Source organism: Heptranchias perlo, chromosome 2 (assembly GCF_035084215.1).
Source record: "Heptranchias perlo isolate sHepPer1 chromosome 2, sHepPer1.hap1, whole genome shotgun sequence".
Taxonomy (NCBI): Eukaryota; Metazoa; Chordata; class Chondrichthyes; order Hexanchiformes; family Hexanchidae; genus Heptranchias; species Heptranchias perlo.
In genome coordinates this window covers 64488266-64503361 of record NC_090326.1, presented here as the reverse complement: position 1 = coordinate 64503361, position 15096 = coordinate 64488266, and the positions used below count along the sequence as shown (strand labels likewise).

The 15096-nt window shown below is 44.8% G+C and overlaps 1 protein-coding gene across 1 annotated transcript in view; it reads right to left on the bottom strand.

The window, feature by feature from the left end:
- LOC137339741 (adenylate cyclase type 2-like) overlaps positions 1-15096 on the bottom strand; it is a 368927-nt gene that overhangs the window by 43814 nt on the left and 310017 nt on the right. The window contains exon 17 of the mRNA XM_068001920.1: positions 5606-5722. Coding sequence (XP_067858021.1) covers positions 5606-5722 — 117 coding nt within the window. The remainder of the gene's footprint in view (positions 1-5605; positions 5723-15096) is intronic.

Sequence of the window (15096 nt, the reverse complement as noted above, 5' to 3'; positions counted from 1 at the left end):
GAGGGTGTCCACACACCACCCAACTGGCAGGTGTTGATCTGAGGGGTTGTGCAGGGTAGGTGTGTGGGTCCTCGGACTGGGGCTGCGGTTTCGTGTCGGTCTGTCCTCTGGCTTGGCCGGGGGGTGGTGGGGGGCAGGGGTTGCCCTGTGTGACGCGGTGGCCTCCTGCGTGGGTGAGGGCGCTCCCCCGTGGAGCGCACCTTGGCACCTGCCACAGGCTGCTGGCTGCAACACGCCTGGTTTGAAGGGTCCTGTTTCCCCCAGTGTGGGAAACTGACTGCTTTGAACGTAAAATCCCACACTTCCTCTTTTGACAGCTGCTTCAGCTCATTAACTGACCACAACGAGCAAGTTAAGTGCTCTCAAGTGGAACCCCGCTGGCTTTAATTGCCTGCGGGATTCCCACCAGCGGGGCTTGCGCGCGCAGCCCCGCACGTCAGCGCGGTACCCGGAAGTGGCCGGGATTTCGTCCGAATCCGGTCACGTGATCGGAGATCGGGATTTTCGGGGCCCCCCCGCTGGAAACCCGCAGGTAACCCGACCCTAAAATCGAGCCCAAAGTGTCTGCAAAGGGATATTGACAGGTTAAGCAAATGGGCAAAAATTTGGCAGATGGAATATATTGTGGGAAAATGTGAAGTCATCCACTTTGGGAGGAAAAATAAAAAAGCAAAATATTATTTGGATAGAGATATACTACAAAATGCTGCGGTACAGAGGGATCTGGGTGTGCTCGTACATGAAACACAAAAAGTCAACATACAAGTGCAGCAGGTAATCCAGAAGGCAAACGGAATATTGGCCTTTATTTCTAGGGGGATGGAGTATAAAAGCAGGGAAGTCATGCTACAACTGTACAGGGTGCTGGTGAGACCACACCTAGAGTACTGCGTACAGTTCTGGTGCCCTTATTTAAGGAAGGACATACTTGCATTGGAGGCAGTTCAGAGAAGGTTCACTTGGTTGATTCCGGGTATGGAAGGGTTGTCTTATGAGGAAAGATTGAACAGGTTGGGTCTATACTCATTGGAGTTCAGAAGAATCAGGGGAGATCTTATTGAAACATACAAGATTCTGAGGGGACTCGATAGGGTAGATGCTGAGAAGGTGTTACCCCTCATGGGGGAATCTAAAACTAGGGGGCATAGTCTCAGAATAAGGGGTCACCCGTTTAAGACAAAAATGAAGAGGGATTTCTTCTCCCAGAGGGTCGTGAATCTTTGGAATTTTTTACCCCAAAAAGCTGTGGAGGCTGAGTCATTGAATACATTCAAGGCTGAGTTAGACAAATTTTTGATCAGCAAGGGAATCAAAGGATATGGGGAAAGAGCAGGAAAGTGGAGTTGAGGTAAAAATCAGATCAGCCATGAGCTCAAGGGGCTGAATGGCCTACTCCTGCTCCTATCTCTTATGGTCTTATGGCCTCTTTACTCTTGAAAAGCACAGGCTTTGAAGAGATTTGATTGAGGTATTTAAAATAATGAAGGAACTACACTGTGACCGGGTAAATAGACTATTTGAATTTGATAGGTTAGAGAGAACTAGGGGACATGCATACAAGTTATGTAAGCATAGCTCTACGTTAGGTGTCAGAAGTACTTCTTTTCGCAGAGGGTCATCAATCTCTGGAACAAGTTGCCGGCTTGTGCAGTGATTGCAGATTCACTGAAACCGTACAAAAGGGAGCCGGACAAGTTCCTGGCTCAGGCTGATATCACTGTGTGTAAAAGGTACATGGGATGGGTTGGATGATATGCCTTATGATCATTGTGGTCTCTGGAACTAGTTTTGGTTGCCTTTGGGAGTTAGAGAGAGATTTTTTAGAATGCTTTCCCCCTTGCCCCCCCCCCCCCCCCCGCAACCCGAATTGGCTCAGGGGTTTGTTAAAATCTGTTTTTTTTTGCCTACCCAGGAGAGTGGGAGCTTTGGGAGTCAGGTTGCTTAATTGTAGCATGAATGTATGGGACAGGTTTGATGGATCAGCTGATCTTCTCCTGTTCATCATTATTGTATGTTTGTGTGTTGGGACAAGCAGGACTTTGTTCTAAGAGGGTTTCATTAAAGATGTGCAGTAGAAATTTTTTTAAGAAATAGAATCTAATAAAAAAAAATTAACTTCACAAAAATACAACAAAGAATCAGAAATAATACAAATGGTTACAGACTTGAGTTGTTAACATAAACAACTGAGCGATACCTACATTGTCGAGATTTCAAAAGGTTTAAATTGTGCAGCTTGCAGCATTAAAATCAGACAGCAGCAAGCTGACTGTAGTACTTTGATGTTTCTATAGAACCACTGCTGTGCACATCAATCCATCAAGTATCATCAACCAGAGCTGCAAAACTAAAATTGTATAATTTCCCTACTTCCTAAAGGTGAATCAAGCAAAAATCTAAAAAACATCCATTTAATGTTATGGCAATGTGAAATTACATCAATTAATCAACAGATAAGCCTGCGTTTCTCAGGTACAAAATAAATTGGTTGATCTCTGATGAGCTTTTTTTAAAAATGTGTCTTTCTTGTGCTGTAAATGATTTTCTGCTTGCCTGGTATTGTGCAATGCTTTGACCTAGGAATAATCCGATGAATAATCAAGAAGGGAGATAATCAGAGCATGAGTAATGGAGGTTCCACTGCAGATGGAAAAATAAGTATAATTTCAGATCTTTGTATGTGTTGAGCTGGTTGCTCTTTTCTTGACATGAAGTTCTACATTTCCTTTTTCCACTGTGATACTTCTATCTTATTTCTCTGGTTGGGAAGAGAATTCATAACCACTGTCAAGATGATATAATAAAATAAATATCAAACATGGTCTTCTGACAGTCATATGGAAATGTGCCCATTGGGTGTAATAAAACGCTTCCGTTGTGCTTTTAGGTGTCCTTTGGTGTTAATTAATCTTGAAACATTTCATTAAAGGTACATTCTTACTGCAACTGCTGACTCGGCTTTTGTTCAGAGAATTTCACTTTAACACCAAATATTACCCATTAGGAAAATGTTCACTCAGCATAAAGCTTCCTGTGGAGTTTCACGTTATCAGATCAGTTTGCTTTTCAATATAAAAAAATTCCAAACAATATGCATCACTAATCACTGATAACATTGAAATATTATTGATGAACATGCAGCACAACCAAACAGGCATTAGTGAATTAATAAATTAATAGAGCACCTGCAAGCAGTGAATCAATAAATTCAGAGATCAATGGGAGCCAAAAATTAATAAATGAATACAGCAGCAGATAAAGCAGTAAATTAAAAAAAACATTGGAGCAACGGGCTCAACAGTGCGTACCAGCCAATTAATGTAGAAATGGGCCACAGTGAACTGCTAGACCAGCGGAAACACCAGCAAAAACAAGAAATGAATGAATAATTAGGCAAAAAATTAATAAATTCCAAGAGCAGTAGGCACACTAATAAATCAATAAATTGGTGGAGCACTGGGCACTAGAGAATTAATGAATGGAGTAGCAGTTACACAAACAAATTAATAAATTAGTGAAGCATCAGCCACTAATAAATACATAGAACAGCAAGCACACCAATAAATCAATGAAACAGCAGGCACCAGCAAATTAATTAATGTAGTAGTAGACACCAGTGAATGAATAAATTTACAGAGCAGCAATTACGCCAACAAATCAATAAAGTAATGGAGCAGAAGCAAAGTAATGAAAGAAAGACTTGCATTTATATAGCGCCTTTCACCATCTCAGGACATCCCCAAGCGCTTTACAGCCAATTAAGTACTTTTTTAAAATTTATAGTCACTGTTGTAATGTAGGAAATGCGGCAGCCAATTTGCTCATAGCAAGCTCCCACAAACAGCAATGTGATAATGACCAGATAATCTGTTCTTTTTTTCGTGGTGTTGGTTGAGGGATAATGGTTGGCCAGGGCACCGTGGAGAATTCCCCTGCTCTTCTTTGAAATAGTGCCATAGGATCTTTTACATCCACCTGAAACATCCAAAAGACGGCACCTCTGACAGTGCAGCACTCCCTGGAGTATCAGCCTGGATTTTATGCTCAAGTTTCTGGGACTTGAACCCACAACCTTCTAACTCAGAGGTGAGAGTGCTACACACTGAGCCACAGCTGACACATGCACATGCATTGGAACAACATGCACACCAACAAATCAATAATGGGTATACCAACAAATCAATAAATTCATACGGCAGCAGGCACCAGTGAATTAATGCATACCGATAAATAATTCAATTAATGGAGCAGTGCTAATCAGTGAATTAATCAATTAATGCAGAAGTGAGTATCAACTAATGGATAAATTCATAGAGCAGCAGGCACACCCGTAAATCAATACATTAATGCAAAAATGGACACACCAACAAATCTATGAATTAATGGTATATCAGGCAGAAATTCATTAATAAATTTGTAGAGCAGTAAGCACACTGATAAATCAAGAATGGAGTAGTGTGCACTAATGTTTAATTAATTAATGGAGCAGCAGGCACACCAAAAAATCAATAAACTAATAGAGCAGCGGGTACTAGTGAATTAATACACCCTTCCTACTTTTACAACTGCTATCTACTGGCCCTGTAGCTGCTAATTTACTTCCATTGGTTTCACCTCCTGTTTACTTTTCAAAGCACTATGAGTGGTTTTAATGTGTTTAACAACTGTAATGGTAAGTTAAGAAAACTACAAGCCTTTAATATTTGAAATAAGAAGAAGCTTTTAGTTTGCTAGAGCACTTAAACAATTATTACTATATAATATGAAGTCTGAATAAGGTGTCCGCAAATGATCCATGGGGGTGGGGGCAGAGTTGCAAATGGTCAGGGGGTCCCAAGTGCCCTGTTTACTGGATGAAAAATGTGAAAATAGGGGGAGTCATTTTCACCTTCATCACTTAAGTGGTAAACCGGTGAAATGGGTCTGCCCACCTATTTTAGAACTTGCCGAAGTTGGATTCTATTGAAATCAAGGGAACAAAAATCAGATGGCTTGTAAAATGAGCAGGCAATCTGCTCAACTCAAGCGATGAAGGTGAAAATTACTCCCAAGGTTTTAAATACCTGATATGCGGGGAAAAATAGCCTAAAAATGCTTTAAAAATAAAATAGTGGGTGGGCCTAATGACTTCTTTTCATTATCGGGATGTGGGCATTGCTGGCATTTACTGCTCAACCCTAGTTGCCCGGAGAAGGGGTGGTGGGCCCTCTTCTTGAAACGCTACAATTATCCTTTGTAGTAGTTTGATACAGCTGAGTGGCTTGCTAGGCGACTTCAGTTGGTATAGGACTAGAGTCACATATAGGCCAGACCAGGTGAGGACGGCAGTTTTCCTTCACTAAAGAACATTAGTGAACAAGTTCCGTTTCTACAACAATCTGATAGCTTCTTGGTCACTTTTACTGGTCCAGCTTTTTATTTCCGGATTTGCAGAATAGTGCCATTACTGGGGGGAGGAGGAACAGTACTTTTTATTTTAAATGTTACAATTGGTACAGTGAAAAACAAATGACCTCAACAGACTGCTCCCTATTAGCTAAAGAATTGACATGCATATAGAAGACAATTCATAAGGGAGAGAGCTGTCAAGTATAATTGTACTTACTGGTAGAAAGAAATAGTCATTGTGCACAAGCCACAGTGCCTGCCCATTTGTAAATTGTAAACTTGCATTTGTGCTGTTAATAGAGGCAGAAGGTAACACTGAGTTCTTCAAGAAAAACTAAAGGAAAAAATAGAAGTTTTCATTTAGTAGAATAGAATAGTAACATCTCTAAGACTATCAATGTAAAACATCTTCTCTCAGCTTATGTATCTTACATTGTTTCAGCGCAGGAAGCAGCTGAAAGTTTTTAATGATCAATTAGACTTCACCTAGAGATTCAGTGAATATGTTTAAACCATTTGTCAATGTTATAAAGTCAGTTTTTTTAATTGCTATTACATATGAGCATACTTCCATCAAAAAACTGTATTTTTTGTCCTTTGAAATGGATATCTCCCCTGACTTATTCTATGTTCCATCTATCATGTACTAGTTCCATGCAGGATGGGGTTGGGTGGGGGGGGGGGTGAGGAAGAGGGGTGACATGCTCCACATTGTATCATCAGAATATGTACAAACTATGCTTTACGTTTGGTGGTCATTTGACTGGTTTGTTACAAATGCTGTTATTAACGTTGAAAATATATTTTCTTTTGTGACAGATTTGAATATGCAAAGTGTCTTCTTCAAATGGAGTAATGTTTAGGCAAAGATTTAACTTTGTTAATTGCTTGCTTTTAAAAACAAAGGGGGAAAAAAATTGGATAAAATCTATTATAGGGCGTGGATAGCGCGATCCACTATTAACCTGTGCCCGATGGCCCCTGTGCAGGCAGGACGAGACAGTCGTCCGGCCTGAGTACATGGGCTCGATTTTAGCATCCGTGATCGGGTGCGTTCCTGGCGGGGGGGCTACGAAAATCAGAGATTCCTGGGGCGGGTCCGGAGCCCGGCTCCAACCCGCCCCATTTCCGGGTTTCCCACTGATGCGCTGACATGCGCGCGCAGCCCCCGCATGTGGGACTCTCGCCGGCAATTAAAGCCGGCGGGGTGCCACTTAAGGTATTTATTTAGGTATTTCAGGTCGTTTAGAGACCTGATTAACGTGATATTTTAGGAGGGTTGGGATTTTGCAAACAACTGGGACTGCTTCCCATACTGGGGGAAACACTCCCAGTTCAAATGGACATGTTGCAGCCATCAGCCTGTGGCAGCTGCAAAGGTCCATTTGACAGGTGGGGGGGGGGGGGAGACCCTCACTCATTGCAGGAGGCCACTCTGTCACTTTGGACAAAGTTTGGCCTCCACCACCCTCCTCCTAACAATAAAACTGACCAACTTGCACACTTACCCCGGTGTCCAGACACATGTACCTACCTTGCGGACCCCCTCAGATGTGCATCATCCGGATGGGGGCCGCCGTAGCTGCAGTCATGACTTCCTCAGAGGACGAACAGCATCACCAGCCTCGCCGTCTACCTCTGACACATGGAGCTCCACAACACAGTGCTGTGGCACATCCACCTGCACAGCAGGAGGGAGGGCAACCGCAGAGAGAGATGCGTTGCATAGGCACTACCCTCGCCACAGGGTCCACAGACCGAGGCTCAGCTTCCTGGACCTCTCTGAGCAGCAGTGCACACGGAGGCTTAGAGTCACTCGACATGCAGTCGTGCACATCTGCAGCCTCCTTCATGCCGAGCTGCTCCCGGCTGGCCCGAGCACCATCTTCTTACCTGTCGCTGTCAAAGTCACCACTGCCCTCAACAACTTCTCCTCCGCATCCTTCCAGGGTGCCACCGGGGACATCGCCGATGTCTCTCAGTCGCACAAAAGAGCCCTGCAAATACACCTACACCACTCTGCAGTGACACAATGGGTGGCATCAGTTGTGGCTCTTCATTGTGATCCTCAGGAAAGGGCATTATTGCACAAACCAGACAAGATTTGCAAAGACGTGGCAGTAGTGTTGCCAATATAATATGTAATGTGAGTTGATCAGAAATTAAAAGAAGTAAAAACCATGACAAACCCTCAAACACCCTTGTGCATCCCCTTCATGCTCACGACACGTTTGCCTTACGCTTCCTACTGCACATATGTGATGCATGCCCTGTGGCTGCAGCACAGGTAGTGGCAGGTTGAGTAAGGCTGACTGTGAAAGAGATGCATGAGAGGGTGAGTATGAGATAGAGCCATGAGATTGTATGAGGATTGGGTTGAGTGGTAGTGGTGGGATGAGTACTGGCAAGGTGAGTAAGTGCAGGTAAGATGAGGATGAGCTTTGAGTGGGTGTGAGGAGTGATGTGACAGAGTAGTGTTGGCTGTGCAGAAGGAGATGTGGGGTGGGGGCGGTGATGTGGCAGACAGAGTGTAGGGGAATGAGTAAGTGTATTCACTTTGGCTGACCTACTTAGGTCATTGCAGCGCCTCCTGCACTGTATGCAGGTGTGCGATATGTTGGTGGTGCTGGTGACCTCCTCTGCCACCTCGAGCCAGGCCTTCTGGGTGGCAGAGGCAGGCCGCTTCCTCCCACCCGCCGGGGGGAAGATCTCTGTCCTCCCCCTCCTCCTCACCCCATCCAATGATACCTGGAGTGAGGCATCATTAAACCTGGGAGCAGCCTTCCCCCTGGGCTGCTCCATGCGGTTATTTTTCCTATTTCTTGCAGCATGTCAGTGGAGGACTGCCCCTTTAAATAGAGCTCCTCCAGCTGACAGACCTGACTGTGCATGCGCAGTCCGCCCGCCGCGCAGCTTAGCAGTGGGGAACCCGGAACAACAGGTAAGTGGATCCAATCAGCCTGCGATTGCGCGGGAAGCAGACTGATTTCACCGGGCGCGTTACCCACGCGCCCAATCGACCCCCCGCCGCCATGGTAATATCGGGCCCCATATCTTCAAGCAGCATTGAAATTTAAGCCTTACATGATGATTCAAGTAAATGTGCACTTTCCACCAGCAGGGGGAGCCCCAATCTCTTAAAGGGAGGATGTCTCTTAAAATCTCTTAAAGGTAACCAGTACCTGTTATTTGCTAAATGTCTGCATGGAGTCTGAACGGAGATCAGACATCGCACATGTTAAAAACAAATGCAGGTCCCGTTCCTATGCTTAAAACTGATGAGTTATGATAAAACATTGAATATAGGTTGCGCACTACTAAATCCCACATCCTCCAATCTGTACGCCGCACCTCACCAATCTACCAATCTGAGTTTGTACCAGGCCTGCGAGAGTGCGTGCACCAAGGTGCTGATGCACCAGAGGCCTTGGTGCATGAGGTGGACGGAAGGAGGGACATCCTATATCTGCGGGGTGGGGGGGGGATGAGGGGGGGCAAGATGCCCCCCAGACATATGCCCAAAAGGCAGTGGGAGGCAGCGGGCGACAAAGTCAATGCCAGGTACACTGCACTATGGACATGGATGCAGTGCAGGAAGAAGTTCAATGCTTTGACGCGAGTGGTCAAGGTGAGTGAAGTCAACTGTCAAGTGGTGTCTCCTACCAACTGCACCACTAGCCGCATCCACTGCTCCACACGCCAAATCCCCCATCACCCACCTACCAACAAATTCTTTCCATCAGTACTCAACTCTTCCAATCAGATGCTTACTCTCACCCTTACACATTACCACTGTTTCAAGCCGCCCACCCACAACTCACAGGCCACACACAGTGGCAGCTATTCAACCATGACAGGCATATCATCCATACACACATCCCACTTTCTTGCAGGAGAAGGTGGCGCATAACAGGAGGCAGCAAGTGGCAGTGGCATTTAGCATCTCGAGTCTGCTCCGCTATTCAATGAAATCATGGTGGACCTGTGACCGAACTCCATATACCCGCCTTAGCCCCATTTCCTTTAATACCCTTGGTTCACAGAAACCTATCAATCTCAGATTTAGAATTCACAATTGTGCTAGCAAAAGCTGCCATTTTCACAACAGTGTTCCAAACTTCTCCCGCCCTTTGCGTGTAGAAGGGTTTACTAACTTCACTCCTGCATGTCCTGGCTCTAAATGTTAGGCTATGTTCCCTCATCCTGGTATTCAAGAATAGGAGACCTCCAAAAACAGGTACAAATGTATCAGCAGCCTGAAGCAATAATCCAGCAACTAATCTGTAAATCCTGCATGGTCCCTTTAAATAGCGCTAGTGGGGGGACCTCCATGCACTCTAAGACATGTTCAGATGGTCGTGGTTAAGACTGTGCATTGAGTTGAGCGTTATGTCGCAAAATGGTGTCTATCACTTTAAATTAGTGTTGCATGATAATACCTATACCAAGACGGCATCCAGTGCACGTCACACTGGAAATGTGCGTGCGCAGCCAAGCTGCCATCTTGGCACTTCGGGAGGCTGCATAGCACCGATAAAACAATTTCTAGCCCAAAATAATGATATCACAAATAGAGTAAAAACTTGAACAAATTTCCCCTGCTGTTTCACCAACTTGGTTGAATATTTTGAGGAAATTGCTAAGTTGGTCGATGTCCAAAGCTGAACGACATTGTACATCTTGATTTTCAAAAAGCCTTTGACAAGATTCTGCATAAAGGCTGCTAAATAAGGTTATGTCTGGAATTGGCGGGCAGATTTTGGGTTGCATAAGAAACTGGTTACATACCCGTAGACAGAAAGTAGTTATTAATAGTAGTAGCTCTGTGTGGGGAATCAGTCACTGTTGGAATCCCACAGGGATTAGTGTTAGGGCAATCATTCTTCACCATCTTTACCAATGATGTGGATGAAGACGTAGGGGGAACTGTCCATTAGTGCATCGATGACACAAAGATAGGCGTAAGGACCTCAGATGAGGAAAATAGATTGCAGGCAGATTTAGGTGTGATGAGGGAATGGGTCTGTATCTGTCAGATTTTTTTTTATTCGTTCATGGGATGTGGGTGTCGCTGGCAACGCCAGCATTTATTGCCCATCTCTAATTGCCCTTGAGAAGGTGGTGATGAGCCACCTTCTTGAACAGTTGCAGTTCGTGTGGTGAATGTACTCCCACAGTGCTATTAGGTAGGGAGTTCCAGGATTTTTATTCTGTATTTTTAATACAAATAAATGTAGCATAATAGACTTTGGTAAGATTTGGCAAATCCAAGCATGTGTACACCATACAGGGCTGCTGCTCAAGGCTGTTTGGTGGGAGAAGGAGTTGGGTGTTTTAGTGTAGGAGTCATTGTAGTCCATGATCAATGCTGTGAGGTTATTGCAAAAGCAAATATAGTGTAAGGATATATTGCCAGGACAATTAAATATAAAGAAGAAATACTGGGAATGAATGTACTGTTGCATCCTGCATGCTGTACTATCTGAACTGTGCAATGAGTGGAGGTATTGGGGATGAAAAATTACGGCCCTTCCAGCATGCTTCCACTGTAACTCTGGTGGGAGTGTGCTAGAAAGGCCACAAATTAGGCTGAAACCTGGATACACCAGGTGTCAGGCTTACTTTGGTGGACTCTGCGAGGTCTTATCAGGGGCAGATCCTCCATACACACCAAGCAAGGTCAGTGACATAGGATAGGGTGGGGCTGGGAGTGGGAAGACTCAGATTTCCTGTGCCTCCACCCTCTCAGTACATGGGAGGATCATCAGTGGCCGGTATGCTGAGTAAAACCGGGCATAACGGCCAGTTGACTGACCCTGTAGGACCCACCTGAGCTTCCAGGCCTGGATCATGGCCTGGACCCCCAAAGGTTCAGGCATTTTTTAAAATCCATTTTTGGCCCCTTACAGAGGGCGCCAGGAGGGTAGTTTCTTTCCAGGGAGGAGGGAACTGGCACCCCGTTGGATCGAGCAACCTACGCTGCAGTTTGCCACCCTTAGTGGCATAGGATCCCGTCATTGGCGTGGAAATGAAAGAACCTCCCCCTGACTCCACAAACTTTGACAAGGTCAGTGGTGGCACATCTCAGCACTTATGCCTGGATGCTACCCACACAGATTCTGTGTCACTAAAATACTTTTGCTTTATTCAACAGTGCTTATTATCCCCATCAAAAACATGATAATGAAAAATGGCTACGATCTGTCATGGAAAGAATTAAGGTAGAGGCTAACAACACCTATAGCAATAACATGAGTTAGAAGCAAAATGAAGATTGCTTTACTTTTTCCCAACAAGGGATCTTTGAAGCAACAATTCCAATGTCTTGACAGATCTGGGGACTTCCTCCAAAACAGCCCAACCAGAGTGTCATATGTTATTTTGGTTTGTTGTGCAACGCGGAATACATATGGAGTTGCCCCAGGAGAGGAGAGCCTTTAGTCTCCCAAGGGTGAAGTCACACACTGATGTTCCCAATTTATTTCAGATTCTAACCGTCCGTTTCTTAACCTCCATGTATATCCCACAGCCAGTTCTCCTTTCCCCGTCTTGTACTGATGAAGAGCCATCCACAAAAATTTTAAAATAGGGTTCTTCTTTTCCTGTTTCCTTTGTTTTTCTGCTTTCAGGCCCCGTCTTACCCGCTGGCTGGAACCGGTTCGAATTAACCAAGTTTTGTGAAAGGCAAAGGAAATGTGATAAGACACAAGTCCTTATTTAGAAAAGGAGTAATGAGGTAATGCTACCTAAGTCCTTGGGACAGAGCCAATGAGGAGAAGACACAGGGTAACCAGAAAGCCTAAACCAACGAAATAGAGAGACAGCACAGCCTGAAGAGATAAGATTCGAAATAAGAATGAAGGATCTGGGGCGTGGAGCCAGAGCGAAGACTCCGGAGACCAACCATCGCAGAAGTGGAAGACTCTACATCAGGGGCGTAGAGATGACGTTGAAAGAGAGAGAGAACGGAACGCCTGGCCAGCGTCAGCTCTCCTTTTCGGGTATTATCCTTTATATTCTGTGACCACTCAGGGAGTATCAGAGAAACCTAGTGGGTGTGCGTTTAGATCTTAGTTTGGGTATAAGACTGTATAACCTGGTGTAAACTGCATGCCTATATCTAACCTGACGTATAAGCTATATGTATATGATGTAACGGCGTGAATAAAGTGAATTGAGAGTTAAGAGAGAATTGATTCTTCTCCTCTTTGTACTAAGCCAGTAACCGTAACCGGTGACCTCCGGTCAACACTGAGAATAACAATTCCAGTCACCAGAGCCATTTGTCAAGATCTGATTAATGAGTCCTTCACATAGGAAAACCTTAGCTCCCTTGCATCTACCGTCCTCCCAAAATACTTTCATCGTTTCCTGGTTCCCTATAGTCAATAACTGCTCCACAACTGCCAAACAGAGCATTTATCTCACCTTAGGTTCCAATCTACGTTGTGGTTACACGACTGCTCTCTTAACACAATTTCAATGAAGTACCACTAAATTTTATTGCTCAACACTTGGATTTCTTGCTAATGTTTGCCACCCCAGTGTTTATCCTTGGTTCTTGAGTGCTGTGTTCCCTAATCTTGTGCTTCTATGAAGTGCTGCCCCAGTGGCTGGAGCATGGAAGGTGGATAGTTGCTTTGATTCAGCCAAAGGCTCCTGAGATGATGATAATTGTTCACCTCTGTGAGCAGGGGCTTGAGGCAGCCCAGCTGCAGCCTACACGCTCCAAGGTGGACTGTGCATTAGAACGCTATATATGTGGGTTGTAGAATCCTCCACACTAGCCATCATACGCTGAAAACTCCAATGCACACTCTCTGAACCTTGCAGAAGTGTGTCAATGCTCAGAAAGCATTGTTCTTTCAAGAGCTTTTCAACGACCTTTTCAACAGAAAATGGATATCAGCTAGCCTTCCGAGCAGCTTGTTCCTTTCCCTCATTGCCACCGCCACCGGCTCCTACTCACTCGTCCTCCATGTATCATCCAATGTATTCTTTTAAATGTCACCATCTGAATGCTGCAGGTGGATGTAGCTATGCTCATACTTGGCAGTGTAAAAATCAGTAGTGGTGCATCTTGATGTGATAACAGAACACTCGGAAGGCATTAACGGGATTGGACAAAGTCAGCATGGGTTTATGAAAGGGAAATCATGCTTAACAAACCTACTGGAGTTTTTTGAGGATGTAATTAGTAGAATAGATAGGGGAGAACCAGTGGATGTGGTGTACTTGGATTTTCAGAAGGCTTTTGATAAGGTCCCACACAAGAGATTAGTGTGCAAAATTGAAGCACATGGGATTGGGGGGAATATACCGGCATGGATTGAGAATTGGTTGACACACAGGAAACAGAGAGTAGGAATAAATGGGTCTTTTTCTGGGTGGGAGGCAGTGACTAGTGGGGTACCGCAGGGATCAGTGCTTGGGCCCCAGCTATTCACAATATATATCAATGATTTGGAGGCGGGAACTAAACGTAACATTTCCAAGTTTGCAGACGACACAAAGCTGGGTGGAATGTGAGCTGTGAGGAGGATGCAAAGAGGCTCCAATGTGATTTAGACAAGTTGGGTGAGTGGGCAAGAACATGGCAGATGCAGTATAATGTGGATAAATGTGAGGTTATCCACTTTGGTTGTAAAAACAGAAAGGCAGATTATTATCTGAATGGTGATAGATTGGGAAAAGGGGAGGTGCAACGAGACCTGGGTGTCCTTGTACACCAGTCGCTGAAAGCGAGCATTCAGGTGCAGCAAGCAGTTAGGAAGGCGAATGGTATGTTGGCCTTCATTGCAAGAGGATTTGAATACAGGAGCAGGGATGTCTTACTGCAGTTGTACAGTGCCTTGATGAGACCACATCTGGAGTATTGTGTGTAGTTTTGGTCTCCTTATCTGAGGAAGGATGTCCTTGCCATGGAGGGAGTGCAACAAAGGTTTACCAGACTGATTCCTGGGATGGCAGGACTGATGTATGAGGAGAGATTGGGTCGACTAGGCCTATATTCACTAGAGTTTAGAAGAATGAGAGGTGATCTCATCGAAACATATAAAATTCTAACAGGACTAAACAGACTAGATGCAGGGAGGATGTTCCCTTTGGCTGGGGAGTCCAGAACCAGGGGTCACAGTCTCAGGATACGGGGTATGCCATTTAGAACCGAGATGTGGAGAAATTTCTTCACTCAGAGGGTGGTGAACCTGTGGAATTCTCTACCACAGAAGGCAGCGGAGGCCAAGTCATTAGATGTATTCAAGAAGGAGATAGATATGTTTCTTAATGCTAAAGGGATCAAGGGATATGGGAAAAAAGCGGGAACAGGATACTGAGTTAGACGATCAGCCATGATCATTTTGAATGGCGGAGCAGGCCCAAAGGGCTGAATGGCCTACTCTTGCTCCTATTTTCTATGTTTCTATCTTGATATGGGCTTTCTGCTGCCATATCACTGGACCCTAACTCCAAGTCATTTGACTGACATTGGGAAAGAAAAGAGACATATGGGTTAGGATGTCGCTTTGATAACAACGACATCTCAGTTCACTTTCCACACAGTGAAGGAATTGATGTTCACTTTCTGATTGAGTTGCAGTGAGTGAAGGATAGGGTAAAGAGAGGTCTGGAAAAGTCTCTGGCTTCCCATCTCCTGCTCCCTCCAAATTATCCCTGCCCTGGATCTCGAGGGCTGCCTCCTCAAAAGGG